The 13,682-nt window shown below is 35.6% G+C and overlaps 1 protein-coding gene across 1 annotated transcript in view; it reads left to right on the top strand.

Moving 5' to 3' along the window:
- Positions 1-13,682, top strand: part of VWDE (von Willebrand factor D and EGF domains) — a gene marked incomplete at its 5' end in the record, with an annotated part of 239,537 nt that overhangs the window by 15,641 nt on the left and 210,214 nt on the right. The window contains 4 exons of the mRNA XM_083367117.1: positions 460-516; positions 2,003-2,217; positions 8,283-8,372; positions 12,417-12,552. Of these exons, the coding sequence (XP_083223243.1) occupies positions 460-516; positions 2,003-2,217; positions 8,283-8,372; positions 12,417-12,552 (498 nt within the window). The remainder of the gene's footprint in view (positions 1-459; positions 517-2,002; positions 2,218-8,282; positions 8,373-12,416; positions 12,553-13,682) is intronic.

The raw sequence follows: 13,682 nt of genomic DNA, 5'->3' as shown, positions 1-13,682 counted from the left end.
AACAAAATGAAATGTGATTACAAAAAATTAATGATTTTCTTTGTTATTTTAAATGATTCAATTGAATTGTTAAATTGTTCCACAGTTAGTTGGCTGTGGTGAGTTGGCTGTGGTGAGTTGTCCCATTTCACCAAAATATTTGAAAAATGGATGGATGGATGGACGGATAGACAGGATTGATTTTGCATAGTCATGTGTATATTTGCACATAAATGTTTCTTTGCAAAATGCATAATGCTGAAAAAACTTATTTCCCAATCTCCAGAAGAAGCAAACCACTTCTGCTTTTCAGAACTGAAATGCTGAGGTACATATTTCTTACTAAGAATTCTTGAAAATTGTAAAAGCTATCAGATCAATAAGTCAAAATATGTCCAGTGAAGTATCAGCAAACTCTTAGAACTTGCTTCACCAGTTCACAATGCCATGTTAATTGATTTATTTCCTTCATTGCTGAAGAATCACAGCTCAACTCTTTTGATCCCAAAAGGACTGAATCAGAAGACATAATTCAAGGTAATTTAAAAACATGAACTGCACACAGTATATGAATTACCTTTTATCTGCAGAACCAATGCATGCATTGTTCCACATTCACATTGGTGATCCTTCTCCTTGCATATTTCCAAAGGAACTTTTGGAAATTAGGAAACTATCCAAAGCTTATCTGTAGGGTGGGAATGAAGCTAAGAGTTACATAAACAAACACTGGTTTATTATGCTTAATTCTTATGCTTATTTGTAGCAAATATGCAGTCTTGGCAACCAATGTTTATCTGTTGCCAGGGCTATTTGTAAGGTACTGAAGATCAACTTGTATTGTATTTTAATACATTTGGGTATTAAACTAGGGTGTAGAGTCCATCTCTAAGGGGCATTGCAGTATATTGATTGGTGCCCTTGACTGCCAGTATCTTTTGTTTGGTTTGATATGGATGTTTTTATGACCATTTTAATGTGTCACCCAGAGTTGTTTTTTTTAAAAAGTGGCATATCAATAAATACTTTAAAAATAATAAAAAAGAATGCCAATAACAGCAAACCTATGTTTTATATCCAGTTTTATAGTTGAATGGTCAGAAATTTATTTAGTGGAGAGAAAGGTATTTTTTTTAACATTCCTCCAGATTTGATTATTATCATAGTTGAAGGACTTTCACATATTATGATTTCTGACTCTTTGAAGTTTGGGAATTAAGACCTCGTCAGGACTGAGAGAGCTGTTAAGTGCATCCCTATTCTTTGCTGTTTTTAAATGTAAAGAATTCATGAATATTTCTGAGACCTAGAAAACCTTGTGGCAGAAAAAAATCCACAGGTTATAGCAGGGTGTTCATCTAACTTTGGGCTATCACTTAATTGCAGTCTTCATCCTTGGACTAAGATAATTCAAAAGGTTGATTATGGGATCCCATACGAGAAGTGCCTGCAGTTTTTCGACTTCAGAATCTCCTGTGGGTTTGATGACCTCCTGCCTTGAGGACATGACTGTGATTCAAACTGAGTAGGGATATATATTTTTTTAGTACTCTCCTGTTGATATTGAGAGATTACTAAGCAACCCCCTCTTTTGTTTGCAACCATTGGAAATGCTTTGCTAATCATTTTTTACTACCTTGTTGCTTTGAACTACTCAGTTTGGTTACAACTTGCAACTGTTCAGTCTTCACCTGTCTGCAAAAATTGCATAGTATAAACATCTATGGAAGTTCTGATTCATCTGGATCACGGTTGTCTCAAAGGTGCTTTTATTTTAATGGCAACTGGACTTTCTCATTTTTCTTTAAGATATTTCACTTCTCATCCAGGAGGTTTCTTCCAGGAGTTTCTTCAGTTGTCATAGTATAACATAGTATAAATGTATAATTTTCATTCAGAAACCATGGGGCTTTATATGTCTTTTTTCAGTTCTACAGTGCTGACTCATTTATAATTTTAACTGTGTTGAATTATTTATTTTTTAATTCATGTACATTATATAACAGTCTGCTTTTCTTCCCAGTTTTACACCCAGTTGTTACTCCTGAGCTTTTGGGGTCCCAGGTCTACCTAAAATGCACTTTCAGCAGTCTAACTTCAAATTGGGCTATAGGCTATACAGTGATCTGGTCACGACTTTCTACATCCAATGTGAAAGAACAGCTTCATCATGACACAACTGTGCAGACATTCTCCTATGTGGAGATGGATGGAATTAATTTCAGATTGGGAGATACGGTAAAGCTTTCTTGAACTCAGAAGACCAGGTCAAGGAAGACAATCATTCTGTACTTCTTTTTTAAAGTTCTTATTAACTGTCATATCTTCGAGCCTGAATTTGGCCTAGAAGTAAAACATGGCGTTCAAGAAGCAATGTATTTTAATGTAATAGGATCGAGTACATTTTATTAAGTTTAGAACTACTGTATAAAGCAATCTAGTTCATTTATCAAAAAAATGTTTTTGTTGTACTGCATAGCATTACATCTTTTAAAACAGGTAATAGGTAATAATAGATCATTTTCAATAAAAATAACTCTGGCCTCTTACAGCACTGTAATAACAGTGCACAGTTTGGTCAACCTGAGCCAAATACCTACAGCACAATTCTTTCCATTTAAGTGAAAATAAAACTTAATAAAAACACAAATAGTTCTGGGGTCTCAGATCACTACAGATAAGAAACAAAAGAAACTCCTAAAAGAGAGGATGCTATATATAATTTTGGTCCTGGTTTTGGCTTGAAAAACTAAAATTGGTCTCATATTCCTCTGCTAGCCTATTATACTTTCTTCAGATTTTTCATCTGGGGAAAATATTTGAAAGCTCTTAGTTCTTAACTGTCCCTTATTCACACTTGAGGAATCATGCCATTTATTCTGTCACTTACTCTGTCTATTCAGTTAAAAAGAGTTAGAAAAGAAAATCCAAATATGTAAGTGTCATGACACTCAGTTTTTTAGCAAGGTAGTTCATAAATAAATTTGAATCTTTCTTATATCCTGATAGACAAGGTTGCCTTTCTCCTATCATTCCCTTTCTACAATTTTGAGATAAAACTAGCATTTTATCAATTTCCGTAAGGTTTACAAAATATTGCATGCAAAGTAATTGAATTCCGTAAAGCAAGATGTACATGTGTACACAAGTGAAGTATGAGGGTTTTTTGCTGCCTTTTAATTTCTACCAACTATACAAATGTGATTGATGTAATATCAGAACTGACAGAGTTTTGTGATATCCTACTTGACCTTCTTCAGTGGTCAGCTAAGATTAAGATCCATCCAAATCAGCCCTTCTATGGTGGGTACTCTAAATGATGGCATCCAGAGTCACTAATTGTGACAGCCAATTCTGTCATTGTACAATATAATTTCCAAATACCTCCATACTTTTCTGCACAACTTATTTCTCAAAAGCTGCAGGGAAAAAAAAACAGGGCACTTAAAAATTAACATTCTGTTCCCATATGATTGACACATCTGAACTATTTTCCATTCATTTCAATTTTCATTACTAATATTGTTCACACCCAATATCAAGTATCCATCAAGATGTTCATCCCTTAACCAGAGCCTTTGAGTTTTACTAGTCCAAAGAGTTTGAACTTTTGTTTGCATATTTGTAAATAGCCAATACCATTTCCCCATAATATTTAGAAAATTCACAACTTTATACAGTTATGCTATTTGAGCACTGTTGACAGCCAAATGCTAGCAAAACTACTGCAGCTTTAATAAATAAATCTGTAATATGCTATTTTTCCTTGGGTAAATGCTCAAGATAGCCCATTCCATCTGATTTGAAATTGTAGCAATCCCAAGATCTATTTAGATGATATTGACAGAGGTCATTCTATACCTGGAGGGACAGCCATCTGTAAATTGCAGCAGGTAGTATGTGCGCAGTGGGTAATACTAAGAAAGCAGGATGTGCTAAAAAAAGAAAAACTGGTCATTTTTTGCTCTGCACAGCAGTTTGGAAGTTCATGCCATGAAATAGCGTGCATTTTAAAAAAGGCTTATGTAAAATTACCTTTTAGTTTGTCATTGGCATTGGCCATCTTGCTGATGAGTTACAATATTTTCAATTATGATGGCAACTCTTCCCACAAATACTGAAAAACTCCTTGTACAAAATTACATAGTGATTTATCTCTGTAGATAGATTAGAAAGAAAGGCAATTATTTGAGATGCTTCCACTATGAAGGAAAAGAGAGATTTCCCTTTCCCACATTTTTAATTCTGTTAACTGCAGTACAATAATTCCTGATGTATTAAATATTGCTTTCAGAAAGAGTTCTGATCTTTTTCAAAATGAATTTTCACAGTGAAATTCCATAGCAAGAGATATGGATTGCTGGAATGAAAACAAACTTTGAAACTAACCTCTCTGAATCAAGCATTATTTCCAATTCTAATTATTTTGACTTGCTGTAATCATTATAGATAGCTCGGTCTAAACCTTATTATGCTAAAAATCCCTCTCTCTCCTCTGATAAGCTTTATTTGTTCTTTTCAATAACAGAAATTACCTAACATGGAGTACAATATTATTCTCTCCCCCACAATACACACACACACTCACGCACGCGCACACGCACACACGCACACATCGTTGAATGTCTGAAGGAGAAGGCAAGAAAATATTCCAAATTAAAATCTGGATATCCTAAAGAAAATCTTTACCAGTTCCCTGAAGGATGAAAAAGTGGTGTGTTCAGGGGTTCTACCTCTTGTCTCCCAACAGCTAATCAGAATCACTGGCTCAGGAAAGAGTGGAATCACTTGCAAAACTCTATTCAGTCCTCAATCCTTGCATATAGCTCAAGGAAGACATAAATGTTGGGTAAGGTATGCCCATAGAGGGAGTACATCACCACCCTATTAGTCCTGCTACAAGAATGATCGATGCACTTTCAGTCCCATGTCAGGCCTGAAATACAACTAAAGCAATGCAGATAATTGATCACATCCAAGAGCCTCTGAAGGGCCTTCTCCAAATCCTTCTCAAGAAACTGTAGGTTAGAAACTGGCTAATAACCATATAGGATGACTGGATCAAGAAATAATATCTAAAGGACAGGACACATCAGCCCCAAGCATTTATAACCCTGTATCTATGCCATTTATAGCCCTACATACCATCCAAGGAGGGCAAGGATATAATTTGAAGATGGGTGAGCTTATTCCACATAGAATTATTCTACATGTATATGACAGACAGAAAATGAGACAAGAACTAGATTCTTATTCACCTTCTCCTATAATTGTCTATGCCTGGTTTCCCCATCATATGTTCCTCTGTGAGTTGCTACCGGAACCATTCCCATGTATATGTATGAAGAACAACAATAATTAAAGGAATAGAAACCAAGTATTATAAAGACAGCCTGAAGGAACTAGAAAGGTTTGCCTTTCAGGAGAGGACTCCAGGCAGTCTATATCAGAGTGTCAGAATTAAAATTCTCTGTCAGAATGGTGGACATGGAAACTTGGTAGACAGATTCCAACTTGAATGTTGGGGGTGGGGTGGGGAACCTTCATTAACAAGCATGACACATTCCTTCTTGCCTCATGTAGAGGCTGAATGTGTGTTATGGATACTTAGTTTAGATTCCTGTCCTGACAGTTGGGCTTAATGGCTTAAACTGCCTTTTCCAATTATTATTCTAACAAATCATGTGAACCTATCAAGTTTATCTACAAGGGATTGCTGCCCAAACAACCCCCACCACCCTAATAAGAATGCAATTCTATTTTTTTCTCCTATCATGACTATACAACAAGGCCCACAGAAAAATTAAAGCTGCAACACATTGCCAAATTGTCAAACTCCATCACGAAACAATCCCCCAGATATCTATAGGTGTCTTTGTTCTCCCCATCCTAGTACTTCTGGATCTCAGTGATATGTTTAGCTTAGATAAACCAATCTCTTTTAATACTGTTAAAATTTAGGGAGAAGAAGGATTTTATTTTATTGAGAAGCTTTAGGGATAAAATATTCAACCACACAGTCAAAGTTATCTTTCCATAGCCTATGGGTATCTTTTTCACTTCTCCCCTTTTCTTTTGAAATGATAAAGGGTGAGGGGGGAACCTGATTGCTTAAACACCAGGAGCCAATATTTAAAGGCAACAAGCTTGTGAGAAGACATATCCCAATAATTGTGTGGTGTACTATCAAGACTAAAATGTCTGTCTGTCTATTGTGAGGAGAAGATCTAAATTTACAAAGGAAGAAACTTCACACACAGAAATGCAATGCAGTATTTCACAGTTTGTGCAGCTTCTAGAGGTATAAATTTCAACTCCTGGAATTTGCCAGACAGCCAAGTCTCTTGTTGAGAATTTGTTAAATTAATTCAAAAAATTCTACAGCAGCAGATAAGTGATGCTAGAGAAATCTGTTATAGGTAGTCCTCTGTTCAAAGTTACAACAGTGCTGAAAATAACTTCTAATCAATTGTTGCATTTATGACCATGGTAGCATCTGCGTAGTCACAGGATGATAATTTGGGCACTTGGCAATGGGCACATATTTTTGATGGTTGCAGCATCCTGGGATCACATGATCACTTTGTGATTTTTTCCCCCCAACAAGCAATCTCAAGGGGAAAACTGGCAGGGGAGGGCACAAATGGCAATCATGTGACCCCCCCTTTTAAGAACCCCAGTGATTTGCTTAATGACAGCAAAAAAGGTTATAAAATTGGATGTCACTTGATGACTGCCTTACTTAATGATGAATCAGATGTGGTTTCTAAGGAGTGAGTTCCAGGAACATCAGATTCTAATAATGATTTATCTCTTGAATAGCCAATATATATATTGGGCTTGTTTTACAAACGTAAAAAGCCAACAATTAGTGAGTGTGAACAGATATTTTTTTCCAGGAAGGGGTGTTGGCTAAATGTTGGGAGAGAAATTGAGGAGAACAGGTGATTTGTTGCCTCATTGAAGACAACACTTGTATTGCTATTGTTCAAGTATGTATAGTTAGCTTGATCTGTACAGATTTATTAGGCAAGCAGTTTCTAATGATCAAAATTTAACTTGCAGTATAAACATATAGTTTAAGAAAGAAGGCTGTGCACTTTTGAAAAAGCCATGCATTATTTTATGTACATAGTACAACGTTGGCATTCTGTATTCCTGGTGCAATAATATTTTTAAAAAATCTGATTGGCTTTTTTCCTTCCCAGACTAAAAAGGCCACTTTATATAGATGCTTACCTCAAAGATACTTAAATCTTTGCACTTTGAGTTATAGACTTTTTGCAATTAGTTTACAATTTTATTTTTGGCCATCTAGACACAAAACATTGTTCTTCAAAGATGAACAATCCAGAGTTTGGAATCAAGCCCAGTAGTAGGTCCTTGATGACTATCGAAACCACCAATTTATTGATCCAAATGTGGCACAAGTGGGCAGTTTAAAACACAAATAATAACAAATATACTGGCTGTAAAGCTTTGGAGATTCTAGGCCATTTGGAAACATTGAAAAATAATACTATCAATCCAGCAATCATAAAATCAGCAGCATAAAACCTCCAATAAAACCTGTGTAAAAGAAACCTCATAAACTGTAACAATCTTATCTCCAATGGCAAAATGTTCAGAAATATATATGTAACGGCACCTGCAAAAGGGTGCCCCATTGGTGACCCAAGAGCATACAGGGCAATTATATGGGAATAGATGGTCTTGAAAATGCCAATCCATCTCTATTGATACCACTACATAATCCATTCCCTATATCTGAGCCCATAGCATTGTGACATAATCACCAGTTCTATTTTTCTGAGAAGCAATGCACGGAAGCATCAGGGTGAGGAAATATAGCTGATATTGTAAGAAACATTTTTTGTTACCATATGCTTAAAATGATAAAGCAGTGCTGCAGCTTAAAAAATGCCGCACACCTATTTGGTCCAATCTTTGGGCATATTGGCAGATGTCCTAGCTCTGAAGGTCAAAGACTTCTTGAGCATTCTGTGCACTGATAACTGGCTTGTCCACAGCTTTTAAAAGCCACATATAGATATTTATTCAAACAAGTTTAGTGCTTGGAGGCCCACCCCTGTGCATTCTCTGTTTGACAGGGAAGGGCCCTGACTACCTTTTTATGAAGGAGGTCTACAATTGCTAAGGGCAAAAAGCAGCAAAATAAGTTTTTATAAGGTGCAATCTAACAATCACTAAGTACATTTTCTATCGTTTTTCATAAGCCTGTCATTTTTAAAGAAAAAAAAGAGGCAAAAAGGTTTTGAAATACTTTGGCTTATTTATTGCAGGTCTTTTGCACCGTCACAGCTTTTAGGTGGGACTCAGCTGATCGTCGCTCTTCCCCTGAAGAAAGCAGTGGATTCTACGCTGGACTCAAGGTATTTGCAGGACCGTCTGCTGCCAGGAACGACTGTCCATCGCCCTGTGCGCTCACACAGGGAGGGCCTCCTCAGGGTGCCGTCAGCCAGACGATGTCGACTGGCGACCCCCAGGGGGAGGGCCTTCTCTGTGGGGGCACCTGCCATTTGGAATCAACTCCCCTTGGAGCTCCGGATGGCCCCGGATCTCCGTTCCTTTCGTCATGACCTTAAAACATGGCTTTTTCAACAGGCCGACCTGGACTGATGGAAGGGAAGTTTTCTTAATTTTGTTTTATTGTGTTTTTAATTGGACTATTTATGGGATAATTTGATTTAATACCTTTTAATGTTTGTATTTTGTGTTTTTATCGTTGTTAGCCGCCCTGAGTCCTTTGGGAGATAGGGCGGCATACAAATCCCATAGATAGATAGATAGATAAATAAATAAATAAATAAATAAATAAACAAACAAACAAACAAACACACAAACAACAAAACTTCTAAATTCATAAACTTCTCTAGCATAGCCTTGATGGAGATTTCTGTATTAGCCATCTTGTTTCGCAAGACGACACACCATAAAATTGGCTTTAGTGATTATAAGAAGGGTGCTTCTAGGTGCTGAGGCAGAAAAATGTTTGAATAAATTGCCTGCCATTCTATCAATCATTCTATCTATCAGCCTTTTAAAAACACTAACTGCAGCTGCAGCATTTTAGGTAGAAAGAAATGTAATCTAAAATCCTCCCGTGTTCATTCGCCTGAGTAGTATGGTACTGTACGTATAATTCTGTGCAAATAAATAAATTGCTATGGTAATATTTGGCTATAAGGACAGATTCACACGGTGCAATATAACCTGTGTCTTTAATATGACCATATTTATAAGGTCTGGCATGAGATTAGCATTCAGATCTTTTGAATTTTCTGAAAGGCCCCATTCATTTACAAAAATGAGGGTCAATTTCTCTTTTGTATCAAGGAAGCTATTGTACACCACCTGGCTCATGTGCAATTTGTAAGCCCCTCTTTTGTGTCCTCCTTCGTGAAATGTCAAGAGAGACAGTTTGGTGTAGTGGTAAGGTGCTGGCCTAAAAGCCAGGAGACGGTGGATTCTAGTCCCATTTTAGCCATGAAAACCAGTTGGGTGACCTTGGACCAATAACTGAGCCAGTCTTACCTACAGGGTGGTTGTTGTGGGGAAAATCAGAGGAGGAAGAAGTGTTACGTAGGTTTGCCACCTAGAATTACTTACAAAGTAATAAAGACAGGATAAAAATCTAATAAATAAAATGTCAACAGTGCAATGATAAAACATTCCGAAATAGGAAACAAGTGAAAATATTAATTTTAATTGGATAAACATTTTTTAAAAAACCTCCCAACTTTTAATGTATTTTAAATCCAACACTTTCACAGAATAATTGGTGTGCTTTATAATCATCTTTGTGATTATGCTTTTGACTGCATAATAGACTTAATAGTGTAATCACAGCTTTGGCTGATGTGGCATTATTTATATGGGTAAAATCATATAAATCTTTTATAATTTTATATAAAATTATATAAATTATTTATATGGGTAAAATTATATAAATCTTCCCCTGATAAAATGCAATAATCTGCTCAAACATCATAGATGGGTGAAATCTTTTGTTTACCTTCTAGTTTCCCTAGATCTACCTCGAAGATGTCTTGAAGTACAGTTATGCTCTATATTTGGGATGTGTTATTCTTGGTTATACGGAGTTTCTTATTCCATTTCCAGTTTTCCTCCTACATTTAAATATTGTCAGCAAATCAAAAATTCTTCTCATCTATTGGATGGAGAAGAAAGTGAATAAATGCTGTCCTTGGAACTTTTCCCATTTTATTGCCTCATGATTGCCTCATGAAATATACAGTAACACTATTTTAAAATTGTTTTAGCTTAACATCTTTAAAATTAATGTTTATATCTGTGTCAGAGGGAAGGGTGGGTTTCATTGTTTTGAATTATAGTTACCCATATTTATTTGCTATGTATCAACAACTGCTATATCTATATTTACTTCCACATTAAGATTAGAACAGAGTAGCAAATGTAGAATGGTAGAAGTCAGTAATGGTGTTACCAGCATAAACTTGATTCAGAATACATCAGTTATATTTTGCTAATGAACAAAGTAGAAAGGCATAAAACAGTCTTAAAACACAGGCTGGCTAGGAATCCTAAAGTTCCTGGTTCAGTCCTTGGCCACAAAATTGAGAAACCTTTGACATTTCCACATACTGCTAGACTTGATCACTCACCAACTGTAGCCTAGATCACTGATGATCAGAGATTACAGCTGGAATCCAAAGAACCAGATTCTTATCACTGTCTTAACATGAAAGAGAAACATGCTAGGGAAGAATGAGAAAGAGAAAAAACTTGATGCTTTAGTCCAGGAATGTCAAACTGCTGGCCCACGGGCCGGATGCATCATGCCGAAACTGTGCCCAGTTTCGGAGAAAAAGTCCTGATACATCGCACAACGTCACGTGATGTTGTGAGCTTGACATGCCTGCTTTAGTCAATAGATAATTTTAGTCAGGTGTCTTGAATGGTCAGATCATCATATTCATGTTCATGTAAATTGCTTTTCCATTCATTTCAACATTCAAAGTAGAATAACAGACAAGCAACATGACCAACTAATTAATGTAATATACACTTCAGCACATTGTAATTAACTTTTTTTTTCACTACTAGCACTACAGTGCACTAAACCAATCGGTTCCATGCTGTTAGTTAATAGAATTTTTCAAAGGTTTTTTCTCCCCTTTCTGCAACAGAAAAAAGAAACAATTACCAACTATACCTGAAAATTATTTTGTAATTACTAAAGATGTTCAAGAGCAAAAGATAGCACTTGGAAATTAAGTCAATGTCTATTTAATAAGCAGTTACAGTGGCTAATCTGACTGAGTGGTTTAGAGTTTAGCAGAAATCTCAGGGAGCCACCAAAATAACAATTTCACCTCATCTTGTGAAGGCAATGATCCAAAATCTTGTTAACTTGCCAAGGTACCAATAAGAGCAATAAAAAGGGTAAAGGCACAAAGAAAAAAAGAACAGCAAACCATTTTCCCAGTGAAAATGAGAGGCCCAGGAATTTGAGGAAAAAAAATCCTTAACTCTTTAATCTACAACCCTTAAATATGTAAATATTGTGTATGTGTATGTATGTGTGTGTGTGTATACACACACACACACACACACAAAGACATACACACATGCATTTTATATCTTTAAAAATATATAAATAAATGCTCTTGAACATGTTGTTCTGCCTCATTTTCAATTCCATAGCATTAGAGTATAGTAAAAATGTTCCACAATGAAATATGACTTTAGATAAAATAGTTGTTCCTGTGGAATAGATTTTATTTTTAAAATCCCATGGAATATGTTTGACTCCAATACATTAATATTGCCTGGGAGAAAGTCTGCTAATTTTATTTGTGTTGAGTTTAGCTTAATTTTCCTTCCTCCCTCCCATCCTTCCCAGTCTTATATTTGCTTTTGTCTCAAGTCCTTTCTAATTTTCAGAAATAAAACTAAAATTTTCCCTAACAAACAACAAAAAGATCTTCAGTAGGAAATCACTGGGAAACTTATTTAGCTAACCATCTATCAATATAAACTCAGGGCAATATACAGAATAAAAGCATAATATGCTGAAAATAACATTTTTCAAAAAAGTATTTCATCTTCAGACTTTTTTCTTTCAAATGATCATCAACTTTACTTTTTAGGTGCTAAGGCTGATCTTAGTATGGTTGAACTGATGCTCTTAGGATGCTCTTAGAATTACCCTTGAGTCCCCCCAGTTTCTATTTCTTGACTGTCTTACTTAAGAGTTATTGTCATTCATAACACCTTCTTCCTCTCTTCATGGTCTCAAAGCTCTGCTTCCCAGGCAAAAAAATAAAAATAAAATAAAGGTTCATCTTTAAATAAGAAGCCATTTCCCATGAGAAGAGATTAGGGGTTGATATGAGCCAAGCTCAAGACTGATAACCTGTCTTTATTTCCAGTTTGTACCAGAATCTTTACAAATTGCAGAGGATGGAAAGGAACATATTTTGACAATCTTAAGTACCATTCCTATTACATGTTTGGCCCAGGATGACATCTGTAAAATTACTTTACAGCTAAGTACTCAGATTTCCGGTAAGTACCTTATGTCAGTTAGCATATAACCCACCACATTTTTGTCCATTTTTTCTGAAGTCACTATACCTGTAATGAATCTAGAAGCAGAGGGATGGTAAAATGCTTCAGAAGTAAAATATGTTTCATAGCCATAATACCAAACAGACGAGGGGAAAAATGTCATTCATTGAGTGGTGTAGAATAAAAATTTATTCATTTTTGTTAACATTAGAAGTTAGTGTTCATGACAGCTAATTTAGAATTTTTATATTAGGTTTTATAGAGATGGTGTGGTTGAAATGTACATTGAAATAGAAAAAAATGGGTCCAAAAATTTCAATATAATGATACTTTGTGTTAGTTTAGCTTTGAAAAATAACTTCGTATATGTATATGTATATGTATATGTATATGTATATGTATATGTATATGTATATGTATATGTATATGTATATGTATATGTATATGTATATGTATATGTATATGTGTGTGTGTGCTCAGGTCCTAAATATGTGGCTCAAATCTGTTTTCCTTAATTACTATGAGGCAATAAACAATATGCTTAGCTATAAGATCTCACACATTCTCTTCCTTAATGGCTATGCCCAAAGATAAATGGCTTTTTTATCTGCATCTTTCACTTGATTTGCCTCTTTTTGCCCTAATTTAGCACTGGAAAGAACCAGCTTCAGAGACTGGAAAAAAGAAAGTGGGATAAGTTTTCACTTCTTTTGCACTAAGAGTGAGGCATCTGAAGAATCCACTGTTTCCTGGGACATCCACCCAATGAACGGTGCTAAAAATCATGGATAGAGAACTATGGCATATAGCTCTAGATATCATCTTTACATAGGAAACCATAAAATCCTATGTTTAAATGGAAACGTTTTCATGTATTGAAATAATAAAGGAGAATTTCTGTAGCTCAGGGTTAACATGAGGGGGTCCTTGGTGCTCTCTGAGCTTGGTTGTTTTCTTGCATACATTTGGGAAAGCAAGCAAGCTCAGAGAGAACATGGACTCCTCATGCATTGAAATACTTTATTCATTTATTTGGTAAACTGTATTGTGAATCCTTGGGAACCTCTGTTTCAGGGGTATCAAACTCACAATGTCACATGATGTGTTGTGACGTATCGGGACTTTTT

This window comes from Vipera ursinii (genome assembly GCF_947247035.1).
Source record: "Vipera ursinii genome assembly, chromosome: 1".
Classification (NCBI taxonomy): domain Eukaryota; kingdom Metazoa; phylum Chordata; class Lepidosauria; order Squamata; family Viperidae; genus Vipera; species Vipera ursinii.
The sequence above is the reverse complement of the archived record's forward strand: the minus strand, read 5'-3'. Positions and strand labels throughout refer to the sequence as shown.